The 16,247-nt window shown below is 38.3% G+C and overlaps 1 protein-coding gene across 2 annotated transcripts in view; it reads left to right on the forward strand.

The window, feature by feature from the left end:
• trim33 (tripartite motif containing 33) overlaps positions 1-16,247 on the forward strand; it is a 29,024-nt gene that overhangs the window by 4,873 nt on the left and 7,904 nt on the right. For both annotated transcript variants that reach the window (XM_056259764.1, XM_056259765.1), the window contains exons 2-14: positions 169-287; positions 622-769; positions 1,156-1,288; positions 1,468-1,584; positions 1,774-1,888; positions 8,050-8,196; positions 8,491-8,608; positions 8,960-9,273; positions 9,549-9,722; positions 13,018-13,227; positions 13,654-13,780; positions 15,486-15,549; positions 15,742-15,892. In XM_056259764.1, coding sequence (XP_056115739.1) covers positions 169-287; positions 622-769; positions 1,156-1,288; positions 1,468-1,584; positions 1,774-1,888; positions 8,050-8,196; positions 8,491-8,608; positions 8,960-9,273; positions 9,549-9,722; positions 13,018-13,227; positions 13,654-13,780; positions 15,486-15,549; positions 15,742-15,892 — 1,937 coding nt within the window. The remainder of the gene's footprint in view (positions 1-168; positions 288-621; positions 770-1,155; positions 1,289-1,467; positions 1,585-1,773; positions 1,889-8,049; positions 8,197-8,490; positions 8,609-8,959; positions 9,274-9,548; positions 9,723-13,017; positions 13,228-13,653; positions 13,781-15,485; positions 15,550-15,741; positions 15,893-16,247) is intronic.

Raw genomic sequence — 16,247 nt, forward strand, 5'->3', positions numbered from 1 at the left:
GTTGTTATTCAGTGTTTTTGTCTTTTTTTAAATTTATTTTTTATTGTCATATCAGTTATTGTCCAGGGCTTCAAGTGAGTACTAATCATAAATAGATGCATGAATCTCCTGTATCACTCCTCTGTTTGTTTCCAGGCTTTGCTAACTCATTTTATGTTTTTTGTGCAGTGAATGTCATGCGTTGCTCGGTGTGCCATCAGGAGTACAAACAGATTGACATGGTGGACAATTACTTTGTCAAGGACAGTTCAGAGGCCACAAGCACATCAGTGGAAAACTCCACACAGGTCAGTATCAGCTCTGTGATTTTGACTTAACTAGAGTATAACAATCTTTCCATCAGTCCTAATTATTTTGCATTCGTGAATAAAAAATGCCTAATGAATGCTGTTATCTCATAAATGTATTTTAGAAAGTTACTGAATCGCATTGCTCTTTGTTTTGTCAAATGAAATTGAACAAATTTATTTAGAATCAAATTCATTGGTATTCGCACCCCTAGATTAAACCTTGCTTTATTAGCTTGCATGCTATCATTTATCAACTTTTGATTGTGAGCCAATACTTCAGTCCTCTAGACATTATTTTAAAAGATGTCGTTCTTTATTTGCTCTGTAACAGGTTTGTACCAGCTGTGATGATAATGCCAGCGCCATTGGATTCTGTATGGAATGTGGGGAGTGGCTCTGTAAAACCTGCATTGAAGCGCATCAAAGGGTCAAATTCACTAAGGACCATAAAATACGCAAAAAAGAGGAAGTATCTTCTGGTACGTGCTGTAGACTCATTTATTTCCATTTTCAATTGCTTGTATTTGCAAGGCAGTTGCGATATGATTGTTTTCATTATGCTGAAAGTTGTTTTGGTCTTGTTGTAGTTTGGATGTTTAAGCAACGGTGTGGAGCATCTGTTTTGCACGTTTAGCAGGCTAAGTCGTAGTACGGTTGCTATGGCAACAGGCAGAGTTTTGAGTGAGTCGCTTGCTCTGCCTGTACTGTTTTCATTAGAGCTAACCCATTTAGTTTCCCTCTTTTCGATTGAGTTTGGCAAGGCGCATATGAGAACATATGGCAGGCATAGACCGAGAGAATAGAGGGTCAGGGGAGGAAATAAGCAGCAAAAGATGAATTTGACTATGGTGGTTCTGTTTTGTAGAATCGGTTGGAACGTCAGGCCAGAGACCCGTATTCTGTCCGGTGCACAAACAAGAGGCACTCAAGCTCTTCTGCGAGACATGTGACACTTTAACCTGCAGAGACTGCCAGCTGCTTGAACACAAAGAACACAGGTCAGCCAGACCACACGGTTTACAGTAACCATGCACCATCTTCATCTGAACTGTATTAAATCCGCTGGCAATATATGATTTTTTTTTAAACAAGACAATCAAATGAAGAGAGAATAAGTACCTAAGCCAATAACATGGCATTAAAGGAATAGATCAGAATAGAACATGTTTTTTTGCAGGTACCAGTTTCTAGAAGAAGCCTTTCAAAACCAGAAAGGCATCATTGAGACATTCATGACTAAGTTGCTGGAGAAGAGGAACTTTGTGGAGTTCTCTGCATCTCAGGTGCAAAACAGGTAGGACTTCTGTTGCATCGGTTTTATAGTTGATGACGTTCAAATTTGATTGCCAAGTCTTCCTGATCATGTTTTTTCATTAAAGAAAAGTAGCTGGACATGATTGAATCTTTGGCAGAATTGTATTGCATTATTGTGTAATGAACTACTGGGTCGTTTAATGTCTTTTATTCCCTTTTTTCCTTTTAGAATCAAAGAAGTTGCTGAGACGCATAAGAAGGTGGAACATGAGATAAAGATAGCAGTATTTACTCTCATCAATGAAATCAACAAGAAGGGCAAATCTCTACTGCAGCAGCTGGAGGTAAGCGTACAGGCATCAATAAAGCATAAACTATTTGAAGGAAACAAGTCTGAAATTCCAATTAAAAGATGTTGGTACGGACAGCAGAGATGATCTTAACAAATAACTGAGTGGCCAATTCTATGACTGCTTATTTCTGCAGACATAATCCATCAAGCATCATTGACAGAATGAATAATGTGCATTTATGTTATAAGCAGTGTAAACTGGTGCTATCTCATCATAATGTGCTTGTGAACTGGATCAAATGACAAAGACAGGCCTGTCCATCAACCTTTACAATAAAACTCCAGGCTTGTTATGGCTTTAAAAAAAAAGAAAAAAAGAATAAGCCCTTGATATCAACATGCAGCAGCACAGACAATTTAATTTAGATGAAAGCATCTGCAAAATTAATTAAAGGGGTCATATGACGGTTCTAAAAAAAACATTATTTTGTTTACGTGGTTTTAGGTTAAAAAAAGTAATTATTTTACACATACTGTACATTATTGTTGCCCCTCTATGCCCTGCCTTTCTGAAACGCGTAGATTTTTACAAATCTCATCGTTCTGAAAAGCGCGGTGTGCTCTGATTGGCCCAAATACCGGAAATGTCACGCCCCTTACCATATTTGGAACATCAGCTCCCAAACACTTTTTTTTTTATAAATTACATTGATCTCACCTAAATGTTTGCTTACTCATTGTAGTTGTGTTTTACAATGGGGTAATTTTGTTGCTCAAGAGTTTACACAACACAAGGAAGCTTGATTTCAATCTTAATTTCAAAATTAATTAGCACAAATAAATCAACAACAACAACCTTTATTTATAAAGCACATTTAACACAATACAAATTGATCCAAAGTGCTGTACATAGTGCATAGCAGGACTACGCTATAAAAAAACAACAAATTACAAGTTTCCAGAAGCTAAAAAATAAAAAATATGTTTTCAGAGTAGATTTAAAAATGTCCAATGAAGGAGCAGACCTCACATGATACGGGGGAGCATTCCAAAGCCACAGAAAAGGCCCTATCACCCTTTAATTTGTAGTGACATCATGACACATTTAAAAGCAAGTGATTTGAACATCTAAGTGCCCTAGCAGGACAGTATGGCACAATAAGATCACAAAAATATACCTTGGTGCACAGCCAGACAACGCCTTATAAACAAACATAAGGATCTTAAAATCAACTCTAAACTTAATGGGAAGCCAGTGAAGGGATGCCAAAACAGGAGGAATATGATCCCTCTTTCTAGACCCAGTCAACAGTCTTGCAGCTGCATTTTGAACAATTTGTAATCGAGATAATGAAGATTGAGGAAGACCACAATAAAGAGAGTTGCAATAGTCTAATCGAGATGTTACAAATGCATGAATTGCGACTTTTAAATCTTTGCTTGAAAGAAGGTTCTTCAACTTTGCAATAGATCTTAAATGGAAAAAGCTTCCTCTAATAATGGCACTAATTTGTTTATCAAAAAATAATGAAGAGTCAAAGATCACTCCAAGGTTTTTGATTTGTTTGCATACATTTGTTGAAAGAGGACCTAACTGGGCTTTCAGAGCAATATACAATAGAATAAAGATACAAATGAATTAAAGAGAATTTTTTTTTGGGTAGGTCGAACACTAGTATTCAGGTACAGAAATACTATACAGATACTAAATAAAGTAATCAAATGTAAAATAACACTAGATAGTCTTTTAGTCCTGTATAAATTAAATACGAGACTATTAATCTTGATTCCTTACAATTTAAGCAATTTTTTATTAACATTAATGATGACTGATACATATTAGGCTGCTGTCATTAAGAGCTAGTGCACGGATATATTATACTGTTACACATGCGTTTTCTATCTCAATTGTTTTTTAAGACATAACCAATTGTGTTTGAGGATACTCTTCAAGACTGGAATATTATATTATATCGCGCTATAATCCGTGAAAAAGAACTCGGTTTTGTTACTCGTGAGCTGTTAGTAATGCAGCTTTATGTATGCGTGCGAGTACTGAATGGTTTAAAATCGCTTGAATGTTTAAATCGGTAAGACTTAAAAAGACGTGCATATGATAAACTTGAGTGACGATGCAAAACTGTCATGACTCCTGAAACGCGAGAGTTTATCGCCGCCTGCAGTGCGCTTGATGGTTGACTTGTGCAGATGCAATGTGATGTTAAGCACATTTTGAGAGAGAGAAGACGCGGCACCGCTGAATCTCACACGCTTTTCGTGAAATTACGTCTAGCAGAATGTTTAAAAATGAGTGATTTGATCTTATAATCTGTGTTGATTCATTTACTCATACAACCTACATGCTAAAGTGAATAAATGTTTGCAGGAATTTCTCGCATTATAACCTGCGGGAATGATTTAAACGATATGCAATACCCGCATAGCCCTGATATTTAACATGCAGTAAGTGATCCATGTATTGAGATGCAAAATCTGCTCACATATGCTCGCAGCAGATGCTTTGGAGCTGCATGTTAATTCTAGATGTAAACAGTGATTTGTCTCGGCTGACCATTTGTGATCGGATCACCTGAGACGCATGTTAATACCTAGTGCAAACAAGGTCATTGTTATTTTCTAGCCACCACATTGTGTGAACCTCATCACATGCCATAAACCTTGCGAATCGCTGTGGGGGAAGCTTTGCTGATTGTATGAATTGGAGCAAAACTGCTAGTGTAAGAAAGAAAGGACACCGGTTTACAAGTGAAGTGATTGATGCAAGCCAGAAGTACAGACCCCTCCAGGCAAAATTCAACAATGTATCGACATCTGAAGGACGAGGATCACATGTTTAAGGACATTTTTGAAAACTGAAGACCGATGGTTTGAGAGAGGCCAAATGTGAAAGTGCAGAATGTCTGAAAGGGACAGTGCTGTTTTCTCAGACACCTACAACTCTGTGCTTCAGGGCTCAACTCAAATTAGCCCCAATTGACACCTTTGACTGTGATTCACACCAGTCAGTGATGAATCGAGCCCTGCAGATGTCACAGTGTTTAATGATGTCACATCTTCAGGGAGACTTGATCAGTCATGATATTCTAAAGGCTGATTTACACTGACCTACGCTGTAGGCTACTTGGTTTTCATTTATACTTGCAATTACACATGCAAAGGGAGCATGTAAAACCCGAGGGAAGGGGTTCTAGCAGACCAATCACTATTCCACGTAGAATTGACGCGTTGTTACATTTTTGGAGAGGTGCACGTCAGGGTACGCCGTAGGCTACGCGTGCTACACGCAGCCTACGACGTAGCTATGGCGTGAGTTCAACTAGGGGTGGGCGATATCTCGATATTTAAAATATATCTCGATATTTTTTAAACACGATATGGATTTTGACATATCATATATATCGATATATTGTTTATATTTAATTCTGATTTCGCCACTTTGCCTTCTCTGCGCTGTGCTCGCCCCCGCCTCCTTACTTTTGTCGCCCTCCCCTCGCGTGTTGTCTCATTCAACATGGCGGCGCCCGCAACTAGCCCGGAGGCTACAGAACTCGTCTAAAAAAATCATCTTAAATGCTGTCTTACATGCACTTCTTGAGGCACACTAGCAAACACACGCAAGGTCTCTCGCTCTCTGTCCCTCTCTGGCGTGTGCGCGCTACACGGTGCTCTCTGCCGTGCGCACGCTAATGTTACACGGTTTGAACATACATATTCACGCAGCCTTTCGAAAACCGGGACATTCTGTGTCCCGGGAGAGTGGATAAATTTCCCGGGACAAGTTATTAAAAAGAATGACAATCCCGGCAACCTTGCCGTCGTTGAATTATTATTTTTGTATACAGGGATTTTTTTTTTTTTAATGTTGCAGAAGCACTTTGGACTACATTAACTGCCTACCTCTTTGCACTCTAATAAAAAAAAGGTGGTATTTGGCATATTTGTTTTTGCAGTAGTTTTTGTTGGGTTATTTTTCCTGTAAAGATATCGAGATATATATCGTATATCGAGATATATTTTTTGCTCCATATCGCCCAGCCCTAAGTTCGACGCAGAAGTATAAATTGGGCTTAATGGTGAAGCCACTCAAGTGTAGTGAAACTTTATACAACAGAGGCCATGTTTACACCTGATGTTAATGTCCAACTCTGGTTATCCAATCACAAGTGGTGAGCAGGGACAGATTGGAATTTTTACTACACATCAGATAATGCAAATGGCCCACATTTCCACTTAAATGCCAAACAATGACAAAACTGGCTACTTGACTACTTTAGGGGCTTTCGCACTGGGTATTTCTAACTAATGGTTCCCTTAGGAACATTTTTCTGGTTGCATTCGCACCTCCAGTAGAAGCTCTGAAGTGACGTAAGCCGCACTTGTTGTTGTAACTTTTATTTTGACGGCGCGGCGGATCTTTATTTTGATCGGCGCTGAGAACGCCAGAGTCTGAGCACACAGTGCTGTCTTATACGTTATTAGATAGAACTGTTATACATAGAAAATAGACAGTATATGAAAGGGTATTAGCGTATGCCATGTGCTTGATGTCCAGTGTTGCTCGCTGAGCAGAAATGCATACATAATCATGTTTTGCTTGGTCCCCTCAAAGTTGCATTGGATTTTCTCCTTAGCGTAAAGGTTAAGAGGCCCATCTATCACTGTTTTTCATGTTCATAGACTTAGTTTCTGGAGTAAATATATAGGCTATAATCTGTGTGTTTACACAGCTTTTTTTTTAAATGGGCGGCTGCTGGTGTTTCACGTGCGTTTGGCCAATCAGCGTACACTTATGTCACAGATAGTTCCTATAGTGCTGGTTTAGACCCTACTCTGAAGTAGGAGCTAAATTAGTTCCTCCAAAAAGAGTAGAACTAAAATCGTTCCTAGTTCCTGCGGTGCGAACACGTAAAAATCTGGGTACTTCCACCAATAGTTCTAGGAACTGTGAAAAAGTTCCTCCAGTACAAAAGCCCCTTTTGATGCAGTGGTTGTCACTTTTTAAGTTTTTAGGTTTTGTTTTAGATGGATGGGGAAAATGTAGCTGAAGGCACTGCAATGTGACGCATAGAAACAGGATGTCCATTTAAATGCACGTCATAGTACCACAGTTGTAGTCAGTGTAAACCAGTGGGGTTTTTGGAAACTAAAACTAAGGCCCCCTTTACACGAAGGGAAAACGCAGATATTTCCCTGCGGTTTGGCCTCTCATTTACACGAAAACCCCGTTTTTATCACAGAAAAACTATTATTTCTAAAAACTCCGGCCAAAGTGGAGATTTCTGAAAACGCCGGTTATGTGTTGTGTCAACTGGGAGAAACGGGGTTTTAGGTACTCTCTTGTCGATTCTGATTGGCTTGCATGGCTTTATCCTTCTCCCTACACTGCCGCCCATAGGTTTGGCATAGTTGTGATGGCGCTCGACGGCGTATTTATGCGGGTGTGTGCACGATGTTATTATTGAAAACGGAGGCGGGGGAAATATTCATTTCTCTAAATACCCGGCTTTGTGTAAACGTGGTCTCAAATTACAAATATTCACGATAATTAAAATAAACTATAGTAGATAACCTTAAAAAACACATTAGGAAGATTGCATTGGCAACTAACTGAAATGTGGTTAAATTACTAAAACAAATTGAAATAAAAACAAATTAAAGCTGAATAGAAATTATTTAAGATAAAAAACATCTAATAAAAATGACAAAAGTGCAAGACAAAATTATTAAAACTTCATCAAAAATGAAAATAAAAGCTAATTAAAAAAAATAAATACTTTTTTTTAATACTAAAAATAATTCTAAAATAATATTGTGTAAACTGATATTATTTTAAAATTGACTAGATCTGGTTGCCTGTTATCTAGTTTTGCATTAAGGCCAGTTCACATCACACTGACAAACGCCAACAAACATGTTTGTTGGGTTTTGTCGGATCAGTGTGTACCCCTGTTGGCATTTGTTGCCGTTGGGTTTGTTTTCACCCAACTGAACATGTTCAATCAGTGTTTGTCAGTGTCTGTTGGGCCAGTGTGAACAGGAGTTATTTTGGAAACTTTACATGTGAGCACATTATCCTGCCCCTCAGCCTCTCACGTTTATGGTTTGACACTAGAAAGTCCAGAATTTGTTTAATTTCAGTCATTCTTAATGTTCTTCTCTTCCCCTCTTCATTCCTTCTATTACCGTATAAAGAGTGTGACCAAAGAGAGGAGTATAAAGCTGCTCAGCCAACAGAGGGACATCGGCATCCTGGCCCAGCAGATCATCCATGTGCTCAATTTCACCAACTGGGCCATCAGCAATGGAAGCAGTACAGCCCTGCTATACAGCAAGAGACTGGTCAGCCACAACGCTTAATTCTCTCACAAAACACCTGTTTCCTTTTCTGTTAGGGTCCATTTTTGCAAATGTGTAATCTTTACTGGCATTACACCTTCCAACAATAACAGTTCTGTCATAGAAGAAGACTCTTGTACTATTTTAAACAAAGCCACTTATTTTATTTTAAAGGATGTCTATACCATATCAACATCAACTTAAATGACAAAAAGCATTGCTATTGTAGACTCTTCTCTCCTTTGTGTCTTTCCTAATTTGCTTTTTTTGTTTGTTGCTTTTTTCCTAACTCTGTAGATCACATACCAGCTGCGTTTCATTATGAAGGCCCGTGTGGACCCAGTACCTCAAAATAATGGAGCAGTCCGCTTCTTCTGCGACCCCACCTTCTGGGCCAAGAATGTGGTTAACCTTGGTATTGACTCAACTTTAACTTAACTTGCGGCTGGAACCTGTTTTTATTTCACACAGAGAAACCATGTCCAAATTTCAGTGACAAACATACACAACCAGAATTTAAAATTAAACTGTCTGAAACATCATACTATGGTTATTTTATTTAACATTTTTTAAATACACATTGTGTCTAAAATATATCACTGTGGGCATTTTATTTAACATGTTGTCCAAAATATCATACTACAGTATTTTTATTTTTTATTTTTGTCGGTTAACTTTTCAGAGAGTGACACAAATTCAGACTTGCTGTGAACAGGCATTTACATGCTTCAAGATGCATTGACCCCTGCTCTCCTTTTTCGTTCAGGCAATCTTGTTATTGAAAAAGTGTCACATACTGCTCCTCCACCCAGCATGATGGTGAATCAGCAGATCTCTCCCAGTCACAACCACCCAGGTAAGCACTCAGGACAGATCAACCTGGCCCAGCTGAGGTTGCAACACATGCAGCAGGCTGCGATCGCTCAGAAGCACCAGCACCAACAGCAGCAGCAGCAGCAGCAGCAGCAGCAACAACAACAACAACAACATCAGCAACAAATTCAGCAGCAGATGCGCATCGCTTCACAGATGTCCCAGCATCCCAGACAAGGAGGGTCAGCACAGATGATACAGCAACCGGTAAGTTAGAGATTAGATCTTTCCTACTTACCATGCATGTCTGGTTTATTCTGGTCTAGCTGGTGGACCAGCATTGTCTATGGGCAGAAGTTGATGACCAATGAAGTACATCTCCTCTTTAATTTTTCCTTTCTCAAGAAAGAAAAATTTGTTTTTGAATAAACCTTATGATTGCTTCAGAGTATATGGCAGCAGAATTATATTTGGTTTATTCTTATAAATATTTGTTGATTTTGAAATTATCGGCATTTAAAGTGGTAACTTCCACTTTTCAGCCTCCGAGGCTCATTAGTATGCAGGCCCTCCAGAGGGGTGGAGTTAATGGCTCCTCCCACATGTATCCACCTCATCACATGCGCATGGTATCAGCGCAGAACCGCATGCCCTCGGCGCAACCCCGACTCAATGGCCAGCCATATCCCATGATGCAGCCTCAACTTCAGAGACAGGTCAGTGCAGAGACTCCAGCAGGTCACATGACAAAAACCCAAATGCTAAGACGTCACTCTCTTCTTCTTCACTGTTGTTGATTTCTACTTGAACAGAAGAAGTGAAAGCAAAATTTAAGCTGCTTAATCTAGCTTGCTTTTTTAGATCAGTTCTGGTCGAGTGTCAGCAATAATTGTTATCAAGGAGAGTGAGCATTTCTGTTATTGACACCAACAAAGCATGTGACAGGCTTCAGTAAGTCACATGCCATAACACAGTCAATCACTGGAGACAGCCAGGAAATAAAATTGCAGGTTTTTAATATCATATATAATAACATCTCTGTCCTGAGATGGGAAACTTTGCCTGCTGTGACCAGTGTTTAGTTAAAAAAAATATATATTACTGCATATTAAATAGTGGTTTGTCTGTGGGTAGGGTAGAAACAATAACAATTATATGGGACAGTGGGACTGATATTTTTTTATATTATATTTTTGTATTAAATTAATTAATCTTATATTTGAATATATTATATATTAATAAAAAAATATTAATATACATTTTCTTATAATAAACATTTCTTTTTTTTTTTTTAAGTAATACAAATATATATATATTTTTTAAATTATAGTGTCATTATTTAAGTAGTGAGTAATATAAAATATGGTTCGCATTAGTATGTAATTATTTCTTGGAGCTGCTAAGGGACTGTTCGTTATTCATTTAAGGGGCCACCGGAGGAGATTTGAGATCTGTAGTCAAAAAAGACTTAACCCTCCCTTCGCCAGCAATAATTTTTTATATGACCCTCCAAAATGATTGTGAAAAAAGGCATGACCCTCCCCGATAATTTATTGATTAGGCTACTTTTCTGGTTTGCGCTTGGCAAAGATGTTCAGATAGCCATTTCATGATAAACGACTAAACTCCTGCTTTCTCATCTTGCTGTAATGATACACCAAACCTACAATTCGGTTCGTATCACAATTTTTGATTTGGGAAAAAAAATCATGTTTTCGGTGCTGATGCAGTGGTGACGCGTTCATGTAAAATGTAAGGGTGGCGCTGCCAATAAAGTATCTTAAAGCTGCCACAAAGAACCAGCAAAAGTAACGATTATGAATAATATAGCAGGGGGATATTTGAATTGTTTATTAATAAACAAGTCTTTGTCAGTGTCGGTTGCAAATATAAAGGTGACGATGCTGACTCGCGATCTTCGCAACAGTGAAAGCGCCAGAGAGAAATGCACATTTCGGATTACATAAGCAGAGAGCAGTCTGTCTGTTTTCTTTCGTTTTGAATTGTTCTGTTAAAAAGTTGACATGTCAAGCTTTCTATATTTATCAGATCTGTGAGGCAAGTAGCCTACTACAGCCTATTATGATGTTTCGGTTAATTTATTTGACAAGAGTCCAGTTCACGCGCAGGCGCCTCCGTGTCATGATGATTTTCTACTATTTACTTCTTATATATTAAATCCAGACAATTTGTTGATGAAACATTGATTAAAATTAAGATACAATTTATACAAAACGAAATTCACTTTAAAGAAAGGCTTTCTACAAAACAACACTTAATGAAGTGGTCAAAATCATGTCTGGCCATGTCTCCCGATATATTGCGTAGGCTATACTTTTCATAATTAACATAGATGGAAAAAAAACATTATAATATGAAAATGCGCTTATTATGGCTACAACACATATACAGACTCTATTTGTACAAATTGCTGCACATTTATTAAATTCTGAATTTTGCACACAAGTTGAAAGGCATTTGTTTGTGCATATTAAAACATATCTGCAACATTTATCAAGTTCACTGATAATTGTGCATGCATTTATTAATCATTATGATACTAAAATTATAATAAAGTAGTAGGCTTCCCTTTCAATAGTCCAAATTCGCGGTGGCGCTGCCATTTTCGTCTTTCTTCTGTGGATTTCTTCAGCTCCTGGTTGGTCAAATTCAGATAGATCGACACATCGGCTCATTCAACCGCACAGCGCACACACCTCACGAATTCAAGCCTACAGTTCCCGAACTTTCTAGACATGTTTAAAAATTATCGTGAGGTCGAGAGGTTCGGCTCGGCTCGTATCTTCCTAGCACACGACATGAGCCGCAACATGCGAGCACAACCGATTTCCACGCGATTTCTCCCGAGTGAAAAAAATCATCTGCGAGCTCGTAAAACAGCAACAACAACAAAATCGCACCGTGTAAGCCCGCCTTAATGGAGTATGAATATATAAACAGGCGTTTCAGTATTAAATGCATTTTCTGAGAATTTATATTTCATGTTTTGACAGCAAATGTGACATCCATAACGCTGGAATTGCCCAATTTTAAAGAATTTATCCTCAACTAGTTTTTTTGGTGTAGGTCTATTTTATTATGTTAACTTCAAATAATACTAATAGTAATTTAAAAATGTGGTAGCCCTATGTCCAACACATCACACTCCACTGTTATGGGGGCAATTTCAGTAGATTTACTCACTAACATTGCTGTGGAAACACAATAAGAATGGAAACTGAAATATGGTAGTATCGTGCTGCAGCGCACATTATATCAGCTGCAGTTCTGGCGCCTCAGTCCCAATACTGTAAAACTCGACGTACATTCACATCACATGTTAATGCAGCGGTAGAGTTACACTCACAGGACACTGCACTTATTCGCAATCACAAAAGTTCATTATTTGCTCGTGCTTTAAAGCTTTGCCGGGTAAACCATTACTTTGGCGTTCTCTTCTAATACACTTTTTCTGAGCGCGTACTAAAGTGCGCGCGCTCACTGTCAAACAGCGCCAAACTAGATTTTTGTTGGGTCAGACCATAGATAGCGATGGGGGGCCGAGACCGAGAGAGCTACATAAAGCTACATGGAAAAAAATATGCACCAAACAAGCCACTTTGAAATGTAGCTGTTTTGATGAATACAAAAGTTGGGTGACCCTCCCCTATAGACTAAAAAAGTTGGATGACCCTCCCCTCAACAAAGAATAAAAAGACATGACCCTCCCCTATTTTCCTCCGGTGGCCCTTTCCATAAATACCGAAAGGTCCCTAACACATTTTTATTCATAATGTAATCATGTAGTGTGTTTAAAATGGAGACTGCAGTGTAAAATTATTTTCAGAGCTCAGACTAGGTATGATATTTTTCCCCTAAAATTTTTGCATGAGAAAACAAATAAAGTAAATTGTGTTGCATTTCACCTAGGACTCGTATAAGTAAATATACCTGCTGTATGAAAGCGTTTTTGCCATTTTCCAACACATTTCCCTTTTTCCCCCCTCATAGCACTCTAATCCTGGGCATGCTGGCCCCTTCCCTGTGGCATCGCTACACAACATTAGTGCTGCCAACCCCACCAGTCCCACCAGTGCCAGTATGGCCAATGCCCATATTCACCGTGGCCCCACCAGTCCAATTGTCGGCCCCATAGAGCTCATCCCAACAGTCACCAACCCTGAAAACCTGCCCTGCCTGCCTGAAATCCCTCCTATTCAGGTAACTTTACTATTACATTTTCTTAGACTGATTGCCAGATGATTAGATGCTGTGGTGAGATTTAGTGGTTTTAGATCTGGCCTGGTCACCAAAAGGTTGTAAGTTCAAACCCCAAAATGTGTGATCACAAGGGCACAAATCTAATAATTGTGTGGAAATGTAATAAAGGACCTAAATGTAATAACTTTTGAGCCTGAATGTAATAAAGCATTTAAATGTAATAACTTTTGTGCCCAAATGCAATAAAGGTTCTGAACATAATTACGTTTAAGGCACCTAAGGCAATGAGACAAAGACAATCCGTATACTTGGATCTGCTATTATTGTTCTTCATATAACAGATGCTTCATAACCAAAGCGAAGACAAAGCTGAATTGTTTTAGAGCTCTTGTGTTGCAAAAAACTGACTGTTTTTATAATCCCCAGCTTGAAGATGCCGGTTCGAGCACACTGGATAACCTTCTCAGTCGATATATTTCTGCTAGTTCATATCCTATTATCGGCCCCACCAATCCCTCACCGGGCCCTTCTACACATTCCCCAGGATCATCAGGTACTCCAGCATGTGGACATTTTTGCAATAGACCTTTGACATGAATTTTTGACACGCATTGTTTTGGGATTCAAATGTCAGTGTAGATTAGCATACATTTAAATAATGTCATGAAATATTAATGCAGATTAGTATTTTATATGTATTATATTTATATATGCCATACTCTTCGTGCCTTCAGTACCGTATGGCTGAAACTCCCATCCGACCATACGGACCAACCCGAGGGGCTAAGACTTTGCTGGCACCATTAATGCATGCTCAGTGCCTCTGGTTCCGTATGGCATAATCTCCAGTGCAACCATATGCACCAACCCTGAGGCTAACGCTGCATTAGCCCCCCCGCCATCGTTAATGCGCACCAAATGGTGTACTACCTCACCACCACACAGCCAATCTCACCAACAACTCTAGCTAGCATATATATGCTTTTCACCATTATTACATCATGGTTATTTGATTACCACGATTGTTATTGTTATTTCAAAAAAGGAAATATTAAGCGTATATAGAAAGTAAAATAAATATAATATGTGCAGTGCAGCAGTTTTCTTACTGCTCCAAATGAGCTCATGTTAGAAACATTGTAAATATTAAAAATGTTATTCATATCATTCTACCTCATGCATTTTTTTTTTTTTTTTTTTTTTTTTACAAAGCCTGAAATGAAATCATAAATTTGTAAATTATTTCTATGATTCAAAGTGAATAAATGGCTAAAGGACATTAAATGCAATTTCTTATGACACTTAAAGGGATACTCCACTTTTTTTGGAAATAGGCTCATTTTACAACTCCCCCAGAGTTAAACTGTTGAGTTTTACCGTTTTTGAATCCATTCAGCCGATCTCCGGTTCTGACGGTACCAATTTTAGCATAGCTTAGCATACATCATTGAAGTGGACAAGACCATTAGCATTTCTAAAAAAAAAAAATGACCAAAGAGTTTCGATATTTTTCCTATTTAAAACTTGACTCTTCTGTAGTTACATCGTGCACTAAGACCGACGGAAAATGTAAAGTTGCGATTTTCTAGGCTGATATGGCTAGGAACTATATTCTCATTCCTGCGTAATAATCAAGACACTTTACTGCCGTACCATGAGTGCAGCAGCAGGCGTAATGATATGACGCAGCGCCTGAAAATAGTCCCCAGCTCGGTAACTTCCAACGCGACCTATTTTCAGGCGCTTCGTCATATCATTACGCCTGCTGCTGCACTCATGGTACGGCAGTTAAGTGTCTTGATTATTACGCAGGAATGAGAGTATAGTTCCTAGCCATATCAGCCTAGAAAATAGCAACTTTACATTTTCCGTCGGTCTTAGTGCACGATGTAACTACAGAAGAGTCCAGTTTTTAGGTCCTTTATGTAAAAACAGTTTAACTCTGGGGGAGTTGTAAAATGAGCCTATTTCCAAAAAAAGTGGAGTATCCCTTTAATTGGCATCCAAAGTTCCATTGTCATGTCAGCAATAATCATCATCATATATTAAGTTGATTTTTTTTATTATTGCTATTTTACAAAATTCGGATTAATATTACATTTTGTGGCTATTTGAGATTAAGGCAGACTATGCATTATTAAAAGGTAAATAAAATTCAGATTGGTGTTTGCCCTCAGATAGAACAATGTCTGCTACCTTTTTAATTTTCTAAAGATTTTTAATTTTAACATGCTCTTTCTGTGTCTCTCATTCACAAGGTTTATCTAATTCTCACACTCCAGCTCGTCCGTCCAGCACGTCAAGCACGGGCAGTCGGGGCAGGTCAGCATTCAATGTGTTTTTTTTACCTCAGTCCTTTCATCTTTCATGTTTAAAATTATTTAGTTTTTTTTACCAGCTGTTAATTATAGCTTAGAACTGAACAAAGAGAATTATGTATTCGATGTCCGACTATTGTTGAGACATTGCTTGCAAAATTGTTATGGTGTGTCTTTTGTTTGTTTGTGTGTTTAGTTGTGGGTCAGCCAGTAGACCTGGAACGGGGAATACGACAGTGGACCAGGTGAAAGTCAAACAGGAACCGGGTGTTGAGGAAGAGTGTAGCTTTTCTGGAGCAAACATCAAAACAGAACGCTGTAAAGATGGCAGACGGAGTGCTTGCATGGTATTTACCTTGAGCTTGCAGTTTACATTCGTTACTTATTCCCAAATGTTTCCATTTATTTCTTTTATATAACCTCCTTGGACTCAAAGTTTATTTTAAGGTGTTCTTTTTTTACAATGTATTTACACAAATAAGTACTGAGTAATATTGATTAACAGAATGTACTTATAGGATTAGGGTAAGGGGTTATTTTAGGGTCAGTTGATTTTAATAATGCATAATATACTGTTATTACTATAGTAAGTACATGTAAGAAGGACAAAGAGAAAATTTAAGATCAAAATTAGCTGAAACTTAAAACTTAAAAATTGTGAATGAAAAGCATGATTTTCACCTTCTACCTTCATGTTTTGTA

This window comes from Rhinichthys klamathensis, unplaced genomic scaffold, assembly GCF_029890125.1.
Source record: "Rhinichthys klamathensis goyatoka isolate OS25496 unplaced genomic scaffold, OSU_Roscu_1.1 h1tg000169l_1, whole genome shotgun sequence".
Taxonomy (NCBI): domain Eukaryota; kingdom Metazoa; phylum Chordata; class Actinopteri; order Cypriniformes; family Leuciscidae; genus Rhinichthys; species Rhinichthys klamathensis.